This window comes from Triplophysa rosa, linkage group LG24 (genome assembly GCF_024868665.1).
Source record: "Triplophysa rosa linkage group LG24, Trosa_1v2, whole genome shotgun sequence".
Taxonomy (NCBI): domain Eukaryota; kingdom Metazoa; phylum Chordata; class Actinopteri; order Cypriniformes; family Nemacheilidae; genus Triplophysa; species Triplophysa rosa.
This window is the reverse complement of record NC_079913.1, coordinates 3641999-3665583: the sequence shown is the minus strand read 5'-3', so window position 1 is coordinate 3665583 and position 23585 is coordinate 3641999. Positions and strand designations below refer to the sequence as shown.

Genomic DNA, 23585 nt, shown 5'->3' with positions numbered 1-23585 from the left:
TTCTAATAAATAATATCTAATAAATAAATGAATAAATAAATGCAGTCTCCCGGTGAGCAAGCCAACACTGCACTGCTGTGGCAAGGAACCCAAACTCCAATGATGAATAAATGGAGAAAAAGAACCTCGGGAGAAACCAGGCTCAGCCGGGAGGGCCAGATCTCCTCTGACGTGTCATAGCTGCACTCAGTGACCCCGACCAAAGTCACCAAGCAACGTCCACGAAGAACAGGGAGAGCCCACGAGCCACGACCCAGGAAGCCCCACCCGCCGAAACCGTGCAGGTCCAACCCGGTCCCATTCCACGATCAACAACAGACAACAGAGGAACAACCAGGGAGAAATAGTAATGGCATAATTAACTTTATTCCTCTGTTGTCCGACATCGATCACAAAACAAGACCAACAAGACCAGACCCACACAGTCCCAACAAATGAAACGCCCCGAACCACAACCAACAAGCCCCCCCACTCCCTACAAACACCCACCCAGCAACCTCCAATCAAAGTCACTGAGTGCAGCTATAACTTCAAACTGCTGTCATGTGATGTAAGTTTAGCATTAAATACCAAGTATTGTAAATTTAGCATTAATGTGACAAGTAGTCCGTCTTTGCTCTCGGTTGGGGATGGAATTGTCTGAGCTGGGCCGGTCAGATGGTCGCTTTTTTTTCTTGGGTGGTGATGGAATTGCCTTGGATGGAGCTGGGATGGTCAGTCAGTCCGCAGGCTCTCGCAGGAGGATGGCACGGGATTTTCCGATGTAGCTGGCGTAATCTCTAGTTGGGGGTGGGCATATGACGTTCATTCAGAATTAACAGCTCCTCCTCTTGGCACTGTATTTTATCAAACAATGAAATAAAAAAATGGTCATGGTATCCATTTTGATCTAGACAGCTTGAGAACGGTAGTGTTCTTATAGATCAACACGTTAAACATGCGCTTCATAGTTCTAGAGGTGCTGGCTTCAAATCTCAGAATCCACAAGTGTTGTTATATCAGTAATTGTCCATGAATTCAAACGTGTGAAATAAGTATTCATTACCTTTAAACTATAATCCATTTCCTACACAACTTTCAGCAGAATGTTTTTGTTAAACTTTGGCAGTGTGTACAGCAGTTGCTGACGTTTCTTTTGTGACCCAGATATAAAGTCAATAGATGAATGTATCTCAAGATCAACATCTTCTCAGTGGCGCAGTGAAATGAGTGCAAGACTCAAACTGAAAGGTTCTGGGTTCAAGCACATCATTCTGTGTTTTAAATATTTTTGGACATTGCACAATAAACTGTGAATATGCTGTCGTTTAATCATCACATATCAGGTTCAATCCCTCAGCAGTATGAGCTTTGAAATTAAATCAGGAGGTCCAGGGTTCAAGCCTGAGTTTGACATCTCTTTTATGACTTGATATCCAGTCATTAGTTGAATCTTGGCTAAAAATGAATCATATGTGCTTTCCAACTCCAGTGGCTGAGCGGAGTAAGAGCTGAATTCCAAACAAGGGGTCTTGGGTTCAAAGACAGCACTTTGGGTTTTGAGTATTTTTGACATGGCATAATAACCTGTAAATGTGCTGTATTTTGAGAAACACCTGTCTAATTCAATAGCTCAGGGGTATTAGCACTGAAATTATACCAAGAGGTCTAAGGTTCAAATCTGAGGTTGACATCTCTTTTGTGATCAGATATGCAGTCATTAGTTGAATCTTTCCCAAAAGAGAATTGTGTCACTTGTGCCCTTCGGCTCAGTGGCATGAGTGCTGGGTTCAAACACAATGTTTTAAGTTAAGGTATTTTTGACATGGCATAATAACTTGTGAATTTGACCTTTTTTGTCCACCAGGTTCAACAGCCCAGGGGTATGAGCACTGAAACTGAACCAGAAGGCCCAGGGTTCCAACCTTGGGGACACCTCTTTTGTGACCAGATATCCAGCACCTGCAGGACTCAATGGCTCAGGGTTATGATTTCTAAAATGGACCTCATGGGGAGAGGGTTCAAATCCTGTTTGGCACAGCCTTAGCGCTCTCTTTCTTGTGTTCTGACCCCCTAGAAACAAATAATGCGTGCAAAAGCTGGTCCTGGTGGTTCAGGATTCAAGCTAATAAGCATACGTGGCACCGTGGCTCAACTGTATAAGAACTGTCAATAAAGCAGGAGGCCGCAGGTTCAATCCCAAGCCTGGAGACTTTAAGTATTCAAGGACATTTCTTATGCAGGCCTGATGAAAGAAAAAGATAAATATGCCCGGAGAAACGCAATATTTGAGCATGGAGCAGTGGCTCAGGGTTGTGAGCACTAACCTGAAAACCGGTGGTTCAGGCTTGCGGACTGAAAACAAGCGAACATGGGTTCAAACCCATGAGTTAAACATCTGTTATGCATGCCTGATAAATGAAAATGGCTAAACACGCCCAGAGAGAGAATTTTCACAAGAGTGTATGGCACAGTGGTTCAGAGGGTGTGAGCATTAACATGAAAACAGGTACTCCAGGGTTCAAGTCCAGGCTCTGGATCTTTAAATGTTCAAAGATGTTTCTTACGCAGACCTGATCAAAGAAAAATATAAACACACCAGGAGAACTGTTTATAGCAAGCAGGGTCCAGTGGCTGAGGGGTATGAGCTCTGAAACTGAAACAAGTGTCAACAGGTTCAATCCCAGAATCTTACACTTTAAGTGTTCCAATGACTTCTCTTATGTGCAACTGATTAAAAAAAGATAAATACGCCCGGAGAACTGTCACACGTGCTGAGCACTAAAACCAACAGTTTAGGCTTCAAGCCTGGCCCTTCGCACTGTAAGATGTGACTTATGTGCACCTGATAAAAATAAAAATATATAAATGCGCCCGGAGAACTATCATAAGTGTGTACAGCCCAGTGGCTCAGATGTATGAGCACTGATACTGGAGTCCGTAGCCTAATGTTCAAACCCAGGCTCTGAGACTTTTAAGTGTCTAGTCTTGGTTTAAAGAATAATAGATAAATGCGCACAGAGAACTGTCGTAAGTGTGCCTGCCACAGTGGCTCTGGTGGATGCGCACTTACATGAGAACATGTAGCTAAGGGTTCAAGGCTGTCCTCTGACACTTTAAGTGTTCAATGACAGCTCTTATGTGCAACTGATAAAAAAAAGATAAATACGCCCGGAGAACTGTCACATAATGTGCAGGACACAATGGCTCAGGTGGATGAGCACTGAAACTGGATCAGGAGGACTCGGGTTCAAAGCCAGGTGGTGGCATGTCCTGCACACAAAGACCAAAGGGCATGACAAGAATCACCACAGGCAACGGAAAAGCAGGATCCAGGATCCAAATCCTGGTGGACAGAAGGAGGTACAACACATGAAGGCTGGATAGCATGAGAAGATTCCCAAGCTGTGAAAGGGGGGGAGACGTTGGAGTGTGTCTCCCCCCGAGGTTCAGGAGTGTAAAAGCAGAGGGTTAAGCAACAATTGACAATTTTTTTCCTCTTCACAACTACTATAGCTTAAACATACGCAAAAACCCTTTTACTTGTATGGCACTGTTCCTCCCACCTGACTCTTGGATGCTCCTGCTTGGCACTGTTCCTCCCACCTGACTCTTGGATGCTCCAGCTTGGCACTGTTCCTCCCACCTGACTCTTGGATGCTCCTGCTTGGCACTGTTCCACCCACCTGACTCTTGGATGCTCCTGCTTGGTACTGTTCCTCCCACCTGACTCTTGGATGCTCCTGCTCCACCACCATTCAGATGCAAGTCAACACCTGGACTCAAACCCCAGACCTTTCAATCTAAGGGTAGTGTTCCTCACCACTGAGCCATTGGACTCTGCATGCTCAGGACAGTTCTCCTGGTAATTTTATCTTTTTTATATATAACTGGTCCACATAAGATACTATCATCCAAAGCTGGATTTGAACCCTGAGCTACCAAGCCCAGGGCAAGTGCACATTACCACCAGGCCATTGGACACTGCATGCTCAGGACAGTTCTCCTGGTAATTTTATCTTTTTTTATATAACTGGTCCACATAAGATACTATCATCCAAAGCTGGATTTGAACACTGAGCTAACACACCCAGGGCAAGTGCACATTACCACCAGACCATTGGACACTGCATGCTCAGGACAGTTCTCCCGGTAATTTTATCTTTTTTTTATATAACTCTTCCACATAAGATACTATCATCCAAAGCTGGATTTGAACCTTGAGCTACCAAGCCCAGGGCAAGTGCACATTACCACCAGACCACTGGATGCTACAGACACTTCTGGTAACTTACAACCTTCTAGTAAATTTTTGCAACTTCACAGCCACACTGCGAAAAACACTTATATACGTTATGTATGAGACAATTATATTAGTTATTCTGCATCAACTACAGCTCATCTTTTGGGATCAACCTATAGCTATTACCATTCATACCACCAAACATTATCCAACTTCCAGGGTAAATTTTTATGAAATAAATGGCCCAAATTTTGCTGCCTTCATGAGTCTTACATCATATAGGGACTAGACTACGTTGACTAGATTCTATTCATATGAGAACATATTACTACCTGCTGGAGTAGGCTACCGCCAAAATGCATATTTAATTAATTCATCATTTGTTTGTGGGAACATTCCTTATTTTTGATAATCTTTGATTTTGCTTGGCTTTGCTTGTATAGTAATTCAATAGCCATAATGAAACACTGCTTTTTGTTCCAAGTTCTTTGTTTGATGTAATCTAAAACCTTTAAAAGAGTGAGGTTTTAAACCAGACTTCAGGTATGAAAGTCAAGAGCTCCACCACTGAGCAATTGGATCGGTATTATTTTTGTTTTTCTATTTTTTGGGGGGTTTCTTTGTAAGTGGTTTTCAAAAAACTTGGAGCAAGACTTTTATGTGCAAAAGTCAAGAATTCAAACTCTGAACCAACAAACGTGATGCTTGTTATATTTTTTCCCTTCAGTCACATCACTAGCAGGAAATGTTTCTGTTTTTTGAGTGGAGATTTATTTGTTTGTACTTGTAGTAATGATTTAGGGGCATACTTTTAATTTTGTCACACAATGCAATATCATTGGCTAACCTCATGTTTTAGCAGTAGAGAAATCACTTACCAAAGGGAATCTGGTAAATTTCTCAGAGTTCATACTACCAATACAAATGATTTAGCATTAAGTTCCATCACAAGTTTCAGTGAATTAGTTGTGAGTGAAACTTGAAAATCATGTTGTCATACTGAATAAGTCTATGGTTTTGGAAGCTAAAAATGTGTGAGAATGCAGAAGTAGCAGATTCTGCAATTCTGTGGGATGTTATAGCTGTAAACCGCCCGTTGTAAATGTTTCCTGTCTGTTGATCTCTGGTTGGCCGCGTTGCAGCAGATATGAGCGACTCTCTGCACATTCTGCTCTGTGTTACAGTTCTTCTTCTGTTTTTTTCTCATTCACGGACTGCTGAACCTTTTTTCGACATCACAGACCCAGCATTTATCAACGAATGCATCAAAGAACACAACAGATACAGAGCCAATGTGATGCCCGCTGCCAGCAACATGAGATACATGGTAAATATGACCACGGCACTTACTAACCACAGAAGACATTTCAAGTTCTTGAGATCATATTACCTCACGGGAACTGTATGAACTGTGGCTGTAGTATTGATTCAGGCTCTTGTTTTTGCAGACGTGGGATGAGGCTCTGGCGATAAGTGCTCGGGCGTGGGCGAGTAACTGCATCTTCAAACATAACCCTCATCTTCAGCAGCCGGGCCGCATGCACCCCACATTTACTCCTGTGGGGGAGAACATCTGGGCTGGATTTCCATACTCGAAATTCACAGTCAATTCTGCTATGAAGTTATGGGGGGATGAAGTCAAGGATTATTCTTACAATAGTAACCAGTGCACAAATGTATGCGGACACTTCACACAGGTAAACAGCGTTTTGTACTTAAACATCGTAGTGGACTTACATGCTAAATACTTTCCCAGCTGACCAATGATAGACAGATTTTTCAGATGGAGTTAACCCAAAAATATAACAATATATAAACACACTAAAAACAGAAGTGCCGGAGTTTTGGTTGGCAGTAAAGTGTGTTTGTGTGGTCTGAGCAGGTTGTCTGGGCGGACACTTACAAGGTCGGCTGTGCTGCACAAGCATGTCCAAACGGTGTGGTTGACACAAGCTTTTCCTCTAATCCTGGAATCATATTTGTGTGCAACTACGCTACCGCGTAAGTATATGAAAGTAAAGTGTGAAGACCCCTGAAATGCTCGTAGCATGAAGCTGAAAACTGAGCTGAAATGTTGCTCAATATGTGCTGATGTGTTTTCACAGAGGAAATTACCCCGGTGTGCATCCGTACAGAAACCGGAAGTCATGCAGCGACTGCAACGGAGAGAAATGTGAAACCAACCTGTGTCGTAAGTGTGAAACACAAAGTTAAACACACTTGCCAACCCGCATCTCTTTCAGAGGTTTCTCATTTCATTCACAGGTAACTCAACGCGGGACGCCCTGAAGAGTAAGACATCTTTCACATTCTGCATTTTGAATGTACAGTGGCCCAAAAAACTATCAGGACACCTAGGTTTAAGTGTCGAAATATTTTTTGGCCACAGTAATAATTTTTTCAATAGGACTCTACTACAAAAGTGTACCTGAACGTAACTGTGTGTGTAGGTTATAACTGGAGGCCGGACTGGGACCCTGCGCTGTTCTCCTGCGGTTCATTCTGCAAAGCTCTTCTGGTTATCAGACCTGCGTCCATTCTGCTTATATTCCTCTCGGTTTTCTGCCTGCAGCGTTATTACACAAAGCTGTTTGTATATGAGTGAAATGACTATAGTACAATTATAAGAATCTCATCTTTGGTCAAAGGAATAGTTAGCCAAATAATGAAAATTCTTTCATTTACTCGCCCTCATGTCATTCCAAACCTGTATGACTTTCCCAAAAGATCAAACAACATAAATCCCCTTTGACTTCCATTATATGAACACAAAATCACTGAGACATTTCACAAAATATCATCTTTTATGTTCCACTTAAGAAAGAGTCACGTACAGGTTTACAACCACATGCGACTGAATAAATGACGATAATTTTTATTTCTGGGTGTTCTATCGCTTTAAAGAAAAGCCCGTTTGAGGCCATTTCATTAAAGCGGTACTTCACCCCTGAATCCATATTGACAGCGCTATTAACGTTTTCATCTCTCGAATGCACGTGAACCAGAGGCTTGTTTTTCTGGCAAATGACAGTGACGAAAGCTCCCACCAGAGTAGACGCTATCCTATTGGAAGAAAACGAAAAATGCAGCGTCCGTCACCGGAAAAACAAGCCTCTGGTTCACACGCATTGGAGAGATAACGGAAGCTAGACATCAACGTTATTAGCGCTGTCAATATGGATATTTCTCTTCATCAAACACATCGTTTCGCTTCAGAAGACCTTTGTTAAGACCGTATAGAGCAGTTCTGTGATCGATGGATGCACTTTTTTTGGAGCTTCAAAAGGTCACCAACCTTTCACTCCCATTCTACCGCTTGGAAGTAAAAGGATACGTGGTATTATAACTCCGACTGCATTATTCTTCAAGAAAACCACATTCAGTTAGGATGCCTTGAGGGTGAGTAAAACATGGGGAAATTTTGATTCAGGGGTGAAGTACCGCTTTAAGTCGCTTATGTTCATGTGGGAGAAATAAGCACAGTTTTAACACATTTTGTGCATAAAATGTTTGTTGCATAATTCATTTATTTGCTTTTCTTTAGGTTCCTTTAAAATAATAAAGTGACAATCCAATTGTATGTACAAATGCCTTAACTCTTAACATCCTCTTCGACAGTTTCTTCAAGTCATTGAGTGATTCGTGCAGTGTTTCAAAGAGAATCTTGACAGCAGACCGATATGAAACACATTTCTTTATATAAACACACTGAGCACAAACATAATGTTGCAATAACTCAATGACATTGAGTAAAAATGTTTAAACAGAAGCGGTCTGAATGAAAGTCCAAATGAAGTACGAGAATTAGCTCTTGACTTTCTTTTTCTTCGTCTTTGTGTCTTTGACAGAAGAGCTGTCAGGGTTCGCTGGAGGAGCTCCAAGTTTTTTCGTTTTTGCCTTCTTGACCTTTTCTTTGATGGCCTGAATGTCAATTTTATCCTCTGTAGATGCTGTCAGAAGAGAATCACAAATGTATATTAATGTAATGGATTTGAAATTAATCAAATTAATTACATAGTCAATACAAAATATAAGTTCCTCCACAGGCACTGACAATTTTAGAAACATTTAAATATGGAGTGACATGTGCAAGTATTAAGGAACTGATGTGAAGGAATATAACATTGATGACACAATTTTCTGTTTATTCTGCTACAGGATCTACGCCTGCTGTCTGTTTCTTTAATGTGTTTGCTTTACCTGCTTTGGTCTTTTTGACAGCTGGTTTCTCTTTTGGGGGAATGAAAGCTTTCTGTCTCTCCTCTTGTCTTTTGGATAAAGCTTCAGCCTGTTTCACCTTCAGACAAGAAATGAGCAGACACACATTATGAGTGAATCAGTTCTGGGTGAATCAATTGAATGAATCCGCTGAATCATCAGAAAGTGACTCTCATACCTTTATTTCTTTCATCTTTCTACGTCTCTTTTCATTCTCATGTAGGAAAAACTCTCCACTTGCCAGCTCCTTGTCGATCTGTTTGCAGAAATAAACATACAAACATAAATATATCTAATTCCCAGCACATGATAGGAGATGTTTTCTGCAGTGGGCACAGGTTCAAGTACCTTGCTATCAGGTTGAGGGGGTGGGAACGGTGTGTATTCCTTCTTCTTAGTCATCTTCTTCTTGGGCTGCTTGCGTTTGGAGACACTCTTATGGCGGAAGTTTGGCAGGAATCTCTCCCAGCTCTGAGTGCGCAGCTCCGGGTCGTTCGCGAGCTCTCTCTTGATCATTAGAGTCTGAGTGATTCAAATCACGCGAGTTACAATTCTGAATTTTAACCTTGTGCTGTTCAATAGACGAAGGTTAGAAATTAAAATCTTTTGGTTGGCAGACTAGATCTTTAAAAGAATGTTCTGGTTTAAGTGAAATTTAAACATGTTTTATGCCATTTCTGCACTAAAAGAATGAGACGCAATGCAAAGAAAATCTTTATGTAGTTCAGAGCTTCTATCTACCTTTATGTTGTAAATGGGGTGAATGTTCTTCATGGTGTCCAGCACAACGTTTCGCACCTGTAGAAGAAAACATGAATGTTTACTAAATATCACACATCTAAAATATGACTTTTAAAAGGTTCTTCAAAAATGTAAATGCATAATAATAAAGTTCTCACCTCCTTCAAGCCACTATGGGGGCCCAGAGCAGAGACTGTGTTACCCTGAACCATCACGTAACAGTTGGTCAGAAGCTCCAACGCCTGAAACAAACACAACTGATGAGAATTTATCATGCCAGAGAAAATAAAATAAAACATCACATAAGAAATGACTGTATTAAGAGAGATTTTACTCGCTTTTAGTGTGGAGCCTTTGGGGCCAATAAGCCTCTGTCTTCTCTTCACAAAACGCTCTCGGTTTCGCACCAGAGTGCCAATTTTTATTATATCACATGCTACATCATCTTCTAGTATCCTTATAGCCTGAAATGAAAAGAAGAGACTTTATTTATACTTATAAAACAACTATATATAGGACTCGAAGAGTATTTTGTGCATGACTGTGAAATTTGTGTCAGTTACAAAATCTGTTTAAAAAATCAGACCACAACTATATAACAATCAATCTGCAGACACAGCCCTCTCAGAAGACGAGTAATAATAATAATAATTCATTACATTTATATAGCGCTTTTCTGCCTGGGCACTCAAAGCGCTTTTACATGGAAAGGGGGAATCTCCTCAACCACCACCAATGTAAACTCACAAAATAAATACTTTGTTGGTCAACACAGCAGTCAAAATTAACGAAGAAACCTTACATTCACATTACACATAAAAAGGCTAGTTACCTGTTCAAACGGTACACTTCTAGCCAATAACTTAATGAGATCTCTTGCTCTGAGGATAGAATATGGGTCAAAGGTTTTCTTAGTGGTGTGGACAGTCATACTGCCTTCAATCAGGTCCAGTGTGGCACTGATGAACTGCAGAACAGCAGCAGAGAGGACAGGAAATCAGACACATTCAGTGAGGACAAAACATTAACAGAAAGCCCTGCTTGTGTTTTTAAAACACTCACAACATCTCCAAGTGCTTTTTGCACCAGGGGCCAGCATTCTTTCAGATACGCTTCTCTGTATTTGGGGAAAAGGGTGGCGAAGCTGCTCTCCTCCAGCAGACCTTTAGGGTTGTCCCCTCGGGTGAACTGAGGCTCTTTCCAGCCATCCGGTACTGTCAGCAGTTCAGTCTCATCTGCTGCATGACAAACAAAACCTTTATAAGAAGTCAATTACCAGATGCTTGTGCAATCAGAAAAGAGAATTATAGAGTCTAAATCTTGATTAAATACTTTAAGGCACAGCTCACGTGCAGGACACAAACCAGCAACCTTCAGATTCCAGCTCAGAGCTTGAACCATTATACGAATATACTTAAATATGTTTATTTTTACAAGCCCCATTACCGAAAGATCATGCCATGTTTAAATATTCTACAAATGAATAAACTGTCTAACTTCACAATAACAAAACATTACAGTTATATAAAGAATCCATTCACTTGAAACAAACTTTATTTGTTGTTTCAATTCTACACACGAGCTGCATTGCATATAAACATCTCCACTATTTTCGTCTACATAGATAACTATAACAAATGCAAACCCAGCATCCATAACACAGAGTAATTACACTTTATACTAACCTTGATTTTTATTCTTTTTGTCTTTTTTGCTGGCTGGTGTTTCACTCACGCGTTTTGTGGGGGCCGCCATTGTTGCTGTCAGGCAGCGACATCACACGCAGTGTCATACATCACTGGCCGTCGGCGAGTGTCGCCGCCTTCTGGTGTGGCGGTGATACTGATTTGTTTATATTTTCGCTGCACGTAGATCAACTTTGAAAAAAAACTTTAAAATAAAAAAATCTTTATTTTATTATATATATAAAATTTAAAACACGACAATTATTAATATAAAAATATTTATTTTACATTTTAAAAGCTCTTTGAGATGCAACCTTTATCATAAAAATTCCTACTTTCACAAAATTGCGTTAAATAATTTTGTACTAAAGATATGTAGCGCTATTAATCAGAATTGATTTATAACACAAATAAATTATATAAGAATTAGTAAAAAAAATGCAATTTCTCTAAATGATCATCTTATTATTTTATAAACACCTATGTAAACATGTTTCCAATCCCAAGTTCCTCTAAAAAGCCTACATTTTCACAAAAAAAGCCCTGAACAGTTTGTGGGATTTGAGACCCTGATCAGGATTGGAATATTTAGAAGCAGAAGAACAACAACGCAGAATTAAATCTGACCAAATACAACAAGAATTCAAGAACATAAATACAGATAAAGCAGAAATCATTTAACAAGACAATTCTGATCATGTAAAACAAGTAGAATTATATGAGTAAAATGTACAAATCCCTTTAAGCAAATGATTTATTAAGAGACAAATGAAAAAATTGTTAGAATGCAATGTTATTTCTCAGAGTCCCAGTTGTCATTTCTCACAAGACACTCTGTCCCAGTTGTGTGTATTATAATGACAATCACAAGTGCAGACAGAAGAATTCTGGGATACTCAAGTTCTTCCTCATTTTTCCAGTGTCAGATCACCATCAGAAGAGTCAGAAGAGAGCAGAAGATCCATCATCTCACATAAACACACACTGAAGGCAAATATGCCGTCATATGGTGGGTGTTCACTAGGACTGTGTGCAGTTGTGTTTGTGTTCATCAGAACTGGATCCAGTACAGAACAGATGAATCTGGCAGCTTTGATTCGTAGCGTCTCTTCAGGAACATCATTGAGAGATCAGCACACGTTAGACCTGCAAACTCAAGACGAAAATGACAGAGCCGGTCCTGTTGGGCCCAAACTGATCACCAAAGATGGAACCATTGAGGGTGTGATGGTGGATAAGTGTTATATTTTTATGGGATACAATTTGCGGATCCACCCGTGAGTGCGTACCGCTGGAAACCCCCCCGCCGGGTCACGCCTGCATCGGACCCCTTTCTGAAGAATGTCAGAAGAAGGTGAGTGTTCCTGTAGATATGATTTCACACATTCACATGAAATACTATTCATTTCTTTTGGCAGGTAAGCGAGGATTGTTTGTACCTGAACGTCTTTGTTCCACTAAGTGTAAAATTCACGACTCCACTGCTCAAACTTCTGCCGGTCATGGTTTGGATCCACGGTGGTGACTTCATCGCAGGCTCCGCCTCCAAAGCGCTTTATGATTCTCGACACATCAGTAACTTCACACACACTGTGGTTGTGAGCGTGGCCTATCGCCTGGGTGAGACACACCATCCAAAACACATTTGTCATGACCAAACTCCAAAAAAAGCCCGATTTTGCTTGTCTTCAGGGGCTTTTGGGTTTCTGGTGTCAGGGAAGAACCCAAAGACATCAGCGGTGGGAAATTATGGGATTCTGGATCAGCAGGCGGCTTTGATCTGGGTTCAGAAGAACATTGCAGCTGTTGGAGGTGACCCAAACAGAGTAAGAACGTATCAACCTATAAGAAAGAATAATCACAGATCAAATATTTTTAATATCGCACTTATACCCCCTAGGCCTAGACATTTAAAGAAGATGGAAACTAGAATACTAACAGATCAAATATGTTTCATATATCACTTATACCCCCTAGACATTTAAAGAAGATGGAAACGTTTGCTTAAGTCTCATCTGCATCTCAGATATTTCTCCTGAGAAAAAGTGTGTCGAGTTTTAGAAGTCTTCGAGGTTCAGAAGAGATGTCAACAACGTGTCAAACTGCGCTCAGATTTGTCAAGCCTGCGATCAAAAGTCAATATTATTGAAGATCTCAATATGAACTCAAACATTTCTCATCAAATTTATTCAAATCCAGATTATTTGACCTCAACATTCGTTTTACATTACATATATGCATTTGGCAGATGCTTTTATCCAAAGTGACTTACATTGCATTATGCTATACATTTGTTTCTGAGTTCTGACATTTTACACCTCCATACTCCTCATGGGTTTCAACAATTACACTCTCATTTGATTCTCTTTTCATTTCTCCTATAGAAACATCTGAGACTCAGTTGAGATGTAAATAAAACACAACTAAGAATTAAAATCAACTCTCCTCGGCTATGAAAGAGCAACCACTGAGCAATTCGATTTGAATAAAAAGTGTAAACTAAATGTGTTTGTGTGTTCAGGTGACAATTTTTGGAGAGAGTGCAGGAGCTCAGTCGGTCAGTCTCCATCTGATGATTGATGATCTTCAAACAGGCTCGAAGCTGGTGAACCCGTTTCGCTTTCTGGAGGTGTTTGAAATCTGGGGGCCGTATATGGATGGAGAGCTGATCCAGGAGCAGTCGGTGATGGCCTTTCAGAAGGGACACTGGCAGAAGGAGAAAAAAGTTCTGCTAGGTACGACTAACAGTCTCATTCACAGTTTCAACTAAGTTTCAAATAGTGCCTTGCAAAATAAATGATTACGACAAGATTTATTTGTAATTGTGAGATATATGGGCTTTTTTCCACAAGCACCGTATGAACATATATAGGCTATTTACTGTATTACATTGCAAATCTAAAACTTAATAATGTTTAAAATTTTGCTTAATACACACAAAATATCACACAATGTCTGTAAATGAATGCAGGTCTAATATTATTATGATGTGTGTGTGTTGTGTAGGGACGACCTCAGAGGAAGGTATCATCTTTGTGTATGGTGTCTTTACTAAGCCCGTGTCACCGCTTGAGTGCACTATCTACACAACAGCCATATTTAAACAGCACGCCATCAAAATCCTGCACAAATATTTGCCTCTCTATGAAGACACAGACCGCAGGGACATGCTTGCACAGGTGAGAGACCGATGGACCGACGTTTACACTGTGTGTGTGTGTGTGTGTGTGTGTGTGTGTGCTCTTGTTTTGGATGTTGATTATTAAACACAAAATGATGCTCATTTAAAAATACAAAAAGGTTTGTGTGAGGGTTTGGGTTATGGAAATGTTTAGGGGTAGGGGATATATAAAAAATACATTAGATCAGTAGGCTATTAAAACAACCAAAGTCTATGGCAGGTCCCCATTAAGATAGCAAAAAACTGTGTGTGACACCTGTCATCTGTGTTTCTCTTTAGCAGCTGATCTGGGCCACATGCCATCAACATGCTAACAACATGCCAACATGAAAATCCAACCTGAGGTTTAAAAAATCACAATAATAAACATTACAGTTCAATTCATGTCAGTAAGAAATAATCATATATAATTATTCTTTCATAAAGATATAAATTAAATTACACTCTGAGATTACAGAATGAGACATTTTTGCATTATAATATTGAGGAGGAAATGTGCTTGACTTTCATAAAAAAATCAATGCAAAAATCCTAATGGTCATAAAATAGTTATTGAAAAAAAGTTATTTCATGATTTTGATTTAGCAGTAAAAAGGCCTGGAGTCGTAACTTAAGCTTTTGTGAGATTCACTGTAATGTAATTTTATCTCTATATATTGTATAGAAGTTGTTTAGAAGCCAGAGAGATGGGGTTATGAACAGGATTTTTGCAGTGTAACACAAACATGTCCACAAGAGGGCGCTGTAACTCCAGAGTATGTTATGATGTCTGGTTCTGTGGTTTCATAAATCATCAGATGTTATTGATATTCTGGTCTCAGTCAGCATCACTACAGCAAAACCCACCTGAGATATCAAAGGTCACCACCGCCTGTCAATCAAATCACCTGAGACTTCTGGGTAAAAATCTGCAGCGTTCAGACAACAGACAGAAAGTCACTTAATATCCCTCCAGTATGTGTGTGTGTTTTAGTTTATTTGCTGAAAATGAGCGTTTGAGACCGCAGGCGGTGTGTGTGTGTGTGTGGGGGGGGTGGGGGGGTGGGGGGGTTGTGTGTTCTCTCTATCCGATGAGTGTTACCAGACAGAGAAACTTAACCTACACTGACATGATAAAAAGCTCAGAACAAACCTCAAATCATTTCAGTAAATCCCACAAAACAAACAGCCTTCACTCACTTCACGTCTCTGTCAGTTTATTTTAACATTTCATCATCCGATACACTGCCACGTTCAATATTGTATGTTTATATAAGACTCATGAAGTCTTACCCTGACTGCAGAAATGTACTTAGTAAAGCAACATCACATCTATGAAATCATTAATAAGTAAGAAAAATCACAGATGAGATCTCTCCTTTTTTTCACATAGACATCAATGAGATTGAACGGAGAGCAAATGGAAACATTTGTCTCAGCGTCTCAGATGTTTCTCCTAAGAAAAAGAGTCAGAAATCTAACAAATGTTTCTGTCATTAGAGTTTAAGAAGAGATGTCAACAATGTGTCAAACTGAGCTCAGATTTGTCAAGTCTGCAATCAAAAATTCTATTGCTATTGTTGAAGATCTCAATATGAACTCAGCAGAATATCTCTCATTAACTCTCAGATTGTTACAGATTACATCTTTCTGTGCCCGTCCCGTAAATCGGCCCGTGCTGGAGTACTGTCTGGAAGTTCAGTGTGGATGTACGTGTTTGATCACGTATCCAGCGACCCTCGCGTGTGGTCCGGTTTGACGTTCTGTTATCAACACGTGTGTCACGGTGCCGAGCTGCCCTTTTTGTTTGACTCAGCTCCTGTGGCGAATTTCACTTTCACTCAAGCTGAACGTCTGCTGTCCAACCGCATGCTGTGTCACTGGGGCTCTTTTGCCCATGCGGGTGACCCCGGGTCACATACTGACATGAGCCCGTTCTGTCAGCAGCAACGCTCCCCGTCATGGCCGCGCTATGAGCCCAACAGCGGCTGGCTTGTTATGAAGCTCACGGTACATTCACATGCACAAGCAGGATCACCAAACGACATCTGTGACTTCTGGGATGAACTTGGGATCTACCCATGAGATCTCAATTGTTTGGCCTAGACAGGAATGAGATTAAATAGAGAGTTTGTCTGTAAACCCCCATGTGTCATCTTTACACTTATTTTTTCTCATTTTCAATTCATTTTATTTCTGGAGAAACACTTTTCAGCTTTGAACTACCTCTACAAAGTATAATGTTTCCTCTGGATTTATTTGGGTCAAACTAGTTTTCTCTTTTATCAAAACATTGTCCCCTTAAAAAATATTTGTTTTTTTTCGTTAATTCATTATTTACAAACAATAGCATTTAACAGGTTCAAGTAGCCTAAACATCCGAAAGCATAAATAAAAACATCATGTTTGCTACAGACATCAGTATTTTCTCTCTAATATCACACTAACATTAATGCATTTCACAGATTTTTAAACATTTTTGTCCAAAGCAACTTGCAGGGCATTCAATCTATACATTACCACACTATATTACTGCATTCTCTTCTGTATAGTGTTCACTGTATGCTGTACTGCATACTATTTTTTTTAAATACAATTGCGTGTTTTATTTCAGTGTTTTATTTCTGATATTAAAAGGTCTGAACTGAAATAACAAAGCGAGATGATACAATTTTTAAACAGTTAATATTATTTCTGGTTTATTCATTATACTGGACGCAGTGTTGGGTAAGTTACTCTGAAAAAGTAATTAATTACTAGTTACTAATTACACATTCGATAATGTAATTAGATTACTGTACAAGTTACTCTCTTCAAAAAGTATTTAATTACTTATTACTAATTACTTTCTATATCCTATATCAACCTTGATGAGTTAAGTGATTCAAGGATAGACATGAAACGGCTCTTTTAATTCATTCAAATAAATAATATAAAACTACATAAAATATTATTATTAATTACAAATGTGAGAATTATACATTAAAGCACGGATTTTGAAGTTAGACTTTGAATTTTGATGTAAATTCCTCTTCTGCACACACACATATTACACAAAGTATTTACTTTAATTACATCAGAAGTAACTGTAATTAAATTACAGAAAAAACAAGAGTAATCCCTTACTTTACTTTTTCAAGGGAAAAGTAATTAAATTACAGTAACTAATTACTTAGTAACTAGTTACACCCAACACTGACTGGACGTGAGACGTCTTTTTGAATGCATTGCATTGTGGGACACAATATTCCACACATGTTTTCTGCAGATTTTTGAAAATGTCATTGCACAATTGGTTATTCGTAGATGTACAAAAAAATCACATATAGTCCATAATATAAAATGCTGCATGCTAGAAAAACGCAGCATCAAGTATTAAGTCATATTTCATTCATGTCAGGCACAATAACACGCTTCAATTCCTACACACACACTTTTTAGGCCCTCATAGTATCACTGCGACATCACACAGAGCTGCGGAAGATCAGTCGCACCTGTCCAGCATTTAAATGAAGACATCTGCACACCACCACAGTGATCTTTGTAGGCCACACGACGCGTCAATCCTGAAAGATAGACACGCCCCCTCACCTCACGTGGGAAGAGCATGATGAAATCGATTTCTATACGTGTCATCAAGCCTATATTATACTGCAGAGGTGGCCAAACAAATGTGTGTGTGTCGCATGAGCGCACGCGAGATCATTTCGTGTGTAATTGGCCAATTAAAAACAGATGACAGCAGCACACTTACATGTTTCCAACTGAAGAACTGCAGCAGAAAAGATGCTGATCAGTGTGTGTATGGTGTCCGGCGAGCTCACCCCAAAATCATCATTATAGTGTACTCGCCCTCCAAAACACATGACCTTGACACATCACAACAGAAGAAGCTCAAACAGAAATGCAGAAAGACGACTGGTTGGTTTCTCAGATGATGTCTGTCTTATCACATTTCCCTGGAGCAAACGTCAAATCAGACAGCAAATATAACATCAGGATCCTCTGGGCACTTACTGCATGTGATCTCGGATGCTTTGATTTGTCTCTGATTTCATTATTCCCTACAGTCAAAATGTCCTCTTGACTTTCAATAAAATACAAATCAGAAAAACAGAAAACAGAAAGAGAACAGAAGCAAAGAGACTTCACCACCAGACGACGGTTCACAAATCTAAATCTGCAGGAAAAGAATCACACTGTTAGATGCACGTGCAAGTCTTACATGATATATCACAATGTACCCTGCAAAAGAAATAAGATCTCTTTTAATATCTTAAAGACGTTTTATACACCGCAATGACTGAGATTTTACAGAACTCTCATGATTTTCCTCTTCCAGTAATCTCATGCATCTCCTCAAAAAACATCTCAAAAATGTCTCAAACTATGCTTAAACTTTCCAAGACACCAAAGTTTGATATCAGACATCAAGATTTCAATCATTTCAGAACATTCTCAGAACTTAAGTTATCAAAAACAATGCAGTAGTGCTGAAAGAGCATTTTGTCAACGTTCGAAAAACGCTATTCATCATTAGTGGAATCTTTAAAACATTTGTATAACTTAATGAAAATATATGTGTTCTTTAAACATATTTTTGTGTAAAATGTCCCAAACCGATTGAAAATAGTAAAGAAGCTACAGTACATGTGCTGGCAGACAAAAGTCACGTTTGGAAGAAAGAACTGTTGGTATAATAACATGAAACTGTGTAGATATCTGCTGAAGAGCAATGAAGTGCGCAGCCGACATAAGCAATGAGTCACGAAGTAAAGTCTAGAGAATTTGCATTTCAGTTCAAGCAAAACCATTAACCGTCAGTGTTATGATGACTGTTGTGTCAACACAAACATCCTGTTCCTGTGAATAGAAACTATCCGGACTGTTTATTGTTCAAACAGACGAAAACTCCAGTGAAGTGTTTACTGGCAAACAAACTGAGCGGAGCCGTAACAACCAACACGTCTCATTAGATTTCTATCATCACCAGCGGTGAAAAACAAGGACACTTACATAACATACAGTACAGGGATGGTATCAGATGGTCAGAATTCAGGACCCGAAGCGAAACCGCAAAACAACAAGGACAGAAAGACCCCAGATATGAAATCAAAGAGAACAAACTAAGTGTTTGACAAACAAGGGATAACACTTGCTTTAACATGGTTTTCACAAGTTTCAACAGAAAAAAAGATCTTTTGAGAAATGTTTTAGGGGCTTTGTTTTCATATAATAGAAGTCAACAGGGTTCAGTGTTGTTTGATTATCAACATTCTTCAAAATATCTTCTTTTGTGTTCTGCTGAAGAAAGAAAGTCTTACAGGTTTGGAATGACATAAGGATGAATAAATGATGAAAGATGTTTAATTTCTTGGTGAACTGTCAGTGAATCAGCATCAGGACACAGACAATGCTGCTAGAATACAAATCAACGGCAAACAACTGATCCAGGACCAGTTTCTGCTTGTGAGGTCTCAGGGAGGACAGACTTCTTCAGGTCCTACGGGGAAAATGTTTTTTATGGTTGGATATAAAGCATCTTTATGCACTTGTCTGCCTTTATGGCAATAATTATATTGAGAATCCCTGCAGGAATATGATCTCTCGGTCTTCTCTTCTCCTCATCACTAAAGTTGAGTTCTGGTGACCGTTATTAGCGTGGCAGTGCACACACATCTTTAATATGCGGCAGAGGCTTGTGTTTTATTATAAACGCTCTGATAATGGTCGAGGGAGGGAGAATATAAACTCACGGGAATAAACGCAGCATTGCAGAGGCATTTAGAAATGAAACACATGACAGCAGAAGTTCATGTACTCAACTCTCAGCTCGGCTATTAGATCAACACTTAACCATCGGTTCACATCCAATTAAATCATTAAAACACGCGCTGTTGTCATAAAGGTCGTTAATGACTCTGAACTACATCACCTCCCACTGGACCATTAACACACACACGCACACACACACACACGCACACACACACGCACACACACACACGCACGCACGCACGCACGCACGCACGCACGCACGCACACACACACACACACACACATATATACTGTACATAGATATATGTGTATATATACGTATATATGTGTCACAAACACACACACACGCACAAATGCACATGTCTAGTGTGTGTGTCGCTGAGAGAAAGTGTTGAGTCACATTCAGCTTTATTGAGGTAATAAATCAACACAGAGCAGAAAGCAGAGAAACTCGAAAGTCCAGGTCTGCACATCATCTCATTTCTGCTTATTTTGTGGTCAGAGTAATTTCACTTACTGTGTCACACCACCAATCACAGACAGCGAAAAATAAAACACTAATATACTGTTTGTCATTGTGCTGTGCTCTTCTCTGAGGTCATGTGTGTTTAAAGTTCTGTCATTTCACACTGCAGCATCACTACACAACAAACCAGAGGAGGCGGAGCTTCAGGCAGGACCACACATGTCCTTCATCACAACCTACACATCTAAAAACCCTTTGTTTGAAATGTCCAGTTTCCTTTAAGAAAAGCTTTTAAATAACTGTCCCTATCTGAATAATATATTAAACCAGATCGTGAATTATAGCGAAACTTCAGAAGGCAATCCGGTGACACGATGCTTCTAGATGATTCTTGACTCTATAAGGTGAGCGTTCAAGTGAACAATCTTGAATTGTGAATACTGAAGTATAAGTTTCCTCCATCTCTCTTGAAAAGATCTGGTTTTACAGATCCTCCTGTATCAGTTTCACTTCATCTATACCGAGTCTGTGCTGAGATAAAGAGACTCAAGTAACAGCACAACACAATTAGCAAGTTAATTTTGTCCCTATATAGAGCACAATCCATTTGTTCTGTTAAGCTGACTTTATAGGGTTTACATTACACACGCTCACTGACTGTTGACACTCTATACCTGTGGGAAACAGTCCACGCACACACAGTCAGTCACACACATTCACATGGAGACACACGGAGTCATTTAAATGTGTTGAAACACAGTGAAATCTCAATAACACAAGAAAGAAAAAAACACAAAATTATCAGCACAAAGTGTGATTGATGCTTGCCTGCACAAAAATGATGCTTGGATGCTATGGGCGGTTGCCAGGGCGTTGCTATATGGTTTCTAAGGAAGCTCATCCCCAAACATCTGTGATGCTCATGTCCCTCCATCAATGTAAATCTTTTTTATTACTTTAAGTCGTAAGCAGTTTACAAATTTTACATTTCATTTTATATTTTATATTATTTTATTTTATTTTATTAATATTGAATTAGCTTTTTTCTTTTATATTTAAGATAAAAAAATAGTACATTTTTTGTTTAATTTGAGCAATTTTGTGAATTTGTGCTTTTGTGCTTTTATTTTTATTGTACTTAAATATCTCTGTATAGGTTTAATTTATTTCTATTTCAGGTTTAAGTTTAGCTTAGTGTTTTCAATTTTCATTCAATAATTGTAGTGCCTCAACATTTTTTCACTTTATTCCTAAGGTATATGAAAAAAAGTTTTTTCTTTATGTTTTTAGCTTTATGTTTCACACATTTTCTTTAGATTATAAAAAATTAAGAAAGAGATGGTTTGGCTGAATGGTTCTTCTATGGAATCGCTGTGAAGAACCTTTTAAGCACTTTTATTTTTAAGAGTGGCACAGCGGGCAGAGCAGTGACAGGACATGAGCGATGCAGATCCCTGCATCCTTGGTTTCCAAGGCAACAAGCAACCACACGGATGTGAGCGGATAAAGAGATAATGATCTAGAAGACATGACACAGAAGAAAACAGTTTCCTCTGTGAGAAGCGATACATGATTTAATACTTTTTAGAAATGTAAAGGCTATGACAGTCTCTCTGGACCTGCGTTCCACTTCGTCTGTTCTTACATGCAGTCACTCGCACAGATCTGTTCTCCTTGTTTTTAGTTGAGATCAGCAGATGCAGTGTTATGTACAGGAGCAATATCATATGAATTTACTGTGTCAATACTGGCATGAACTATTTAGTTTCCTACACCATTATTATAGGCCTTTACGTTCATAAACATTAAACCTCACAAGTCAAAAACAGCAAAGGCCACAGTCTAAATAACCAACAGCTTCATAAATCACCTTCCTCTGCTGTCACACACAGATGTGTTCATTCAGAATTCCCTGTGAGTGTTTCAGAAGAACGTGTTTGTTTGATACAGCAGTCATCTGTGTCAATGAACTGAGATTGAGACACATACACCATCAATGAGGGTGAGAGAGGACAGGTGGCAATCAGGGTACGAATGCAAATAGCGCACAAATTCAATGATGCTTTGCCTCACAGACAGAAACATAAACATGACTTTTATTTTTCAAGATGCATTTACAACGTTTCCGTTAAAATTGCATTACTCCTTTCATGTTAAAATCTTTCTCCTAAACCCTGTGTCTCATTTACATCTTGAGCGACCTTTGATGTCCTCATACACACTACTGGTCTCCCAGAATGCCTTGCAAGTTTAATTTATGGTATTCATACTTCAAATACAGCAGTGGGCGAAATGTATTTACCCAGATTCTCTGCAGTGTGAGAGAGAGAGGGAGAGAGGGAGGGAGAGAGAGAGAGAGAGATAATAAATTCATGTCTTGTGCTTCCAATGAGTTCATTACTTAAAAGACACAATCTGATAACACATCCAGTATTGATGATGTGAATATTTAAACATCTGCATCACTAAGAATGAATGAATACTGTTTTAGTTAGTTTTGCAAAAAGGTGCAAATGAGAAGAAAATGTTTTGCACGAGTGAAGTGGAAATGCGTGTGTAAACTAGATTTTGATATTGTCTGAACGTACCAAGAGGCGATACCGTTTATGGTTGCTAGGATGTTACCGTGCAGTTGTTAAGGTGTTCTGAGTAGTTGGTGGTTTGTTATAAACAATCATTTTAGTGATTTATTTTGATCCTTGATTACAGTACTAAATTAAATGTATTAACATTTCCATATTGACTTTCAATAGCCATCCCACATGAAAAAAATGTGTACTAAAGTACACTATAATGAAATTCCCAGATACTGTAATGTTTTTAATCTTACTATAGTAAATATTAAAGTATACTACAGTATATTCTGGTTCATCAATTTGCCACAGTACACAACAATTTACTTCAGTTTACTATAGTAAATACTATTCAATGGGATTAAAAACTATCAGAACAACACAAGGGTCAAGCACATGATGTCAGCCGCTGCTGGTACACATTTATACACTAGTGATTTTAAGACTCCTCACACTGACACTGAGCTCCATCTCAAGCATTTATTAAAACAAAGGTATTCTGCGAAACCCTAGAGTGTGCAGATTTCCATGGCAACCGCATGGATTGCGCCGGCGCCTGCTGAATCCCATATCCCTGCATGCGTCTGGATGCTCAGTGAGCCGAAACAAAGAGCAAGGCGGCGTCCGGCACCAGCGCTCCCTATCTCTCCATAACACACCTGATCTTTATGGATTACTGCTAATGAACGACAAGAAAGCCCATAATTCCTCACAGCGTTATTGAAATTAAATGGCTCTTATAAAC

The 23585-nt window shown here is 39.3% G+C and overlaps 3 protein-coding genes and 1 long non-coding RNA gene across 5 annotated transcripts; 2 read left to right on the top strand and 2 right to left on the bottom strand.

The window, feature by feature from the left end:
* Positions 1 to 745: 745 nt before the first annotated feature.
* Positions 746 to 6231, bottom strand: LOC130547849 (uncharacterized). The gene is made up of 3 exons (XR_008961946.1): positions 6126 to 6231; positions 5613 to 5779; positions 746 to 836 (listed from the first exon to the last, which is right to left on the bottom strand). It is a non-coding gene; the product is annotated as an uncharacterized LOC130547849 (long non-coding RNA).
* On the top strand, positions 4316 to 6837 carry glipr1a (GLI pathogenesis-related 1a). The gene is made up of 6 exons (XM_057324179.1): positions 4316 to 5549; positions 5671 to 5919; positions 6105 to 6223; positions 6328 to 6413; positions 6488 to 6514; positions 6673 to 6837. The coding sequence occupies exons 1-6, from the start codon at positions 5370 to 5372 to the stop codon at positions 6825 to 6827; spliced, it is 816 nt and encodes a 271-aa protein (XP_057180162.1). The 5' UTR covers positions 4316 to 5369; the 3' UTR covers positions 6828 to 6837.
* Positions 6838 to 8012: 1175 nt separating this feature from the next.
* Positions 8013 to 10979, bottom strand: krr1 (KRR1 small subunit processome component homolog). 2 transcript variants are annotated; one of them, XM_057324177.1, is made up of 10 exons: positions 10867 to 10979; positions 10244 to 10419; positions 10014 to 10148; positions 9520 to 9645; positions 9340 to 9423; positions 9182 to 9238; positions 8789 to 8962; positions 8619 to 8696; positions 8423 to 8519; positions 8013 to 8172 (listed from the first exon to the last, which is right to left on the bottom strand). In XM_057324177.1, exons 1-10 carry the CDS (start codon positions 10934 to 10936, stop codon positions 8027 to 8029), a joined length of 1143 nt encoding a protein of 380 aa, XP_057180160.1. In that variant the 5' UTR covers positions 10937 to 10979; the 3' UTR covers positions 8013 to 8026. The 2 variants fall into 2 exon arrangements, with proteins under 2 accessions (XP_057180160.1, XP_057180161.1); XM_057324178.1 differs by having other exon boundaries at positions 10244 to 10416.
* Positions 10980 to 11862: 883 nt separating this feature from the next.
* On the top strand, positions 11863 to 16111 carry LOC130547485 (cholinesterase). The gene is given in 8 exon segments (XM_057323448.1): positions 11863 to 12109; positions 12112 to 12180; positions 12183 to 12220; positions 12285 to 12486; positions 12559 to 12692; positions 13388 to 13601; positions 13873 to 14045; positions 15656 to 16111. Coding segments are annotated over 8 exon segments (1533 nt in total).
* The last annotated feature ends 7474 nt before the right edge of the window (positions 16112 to 23585 follow it).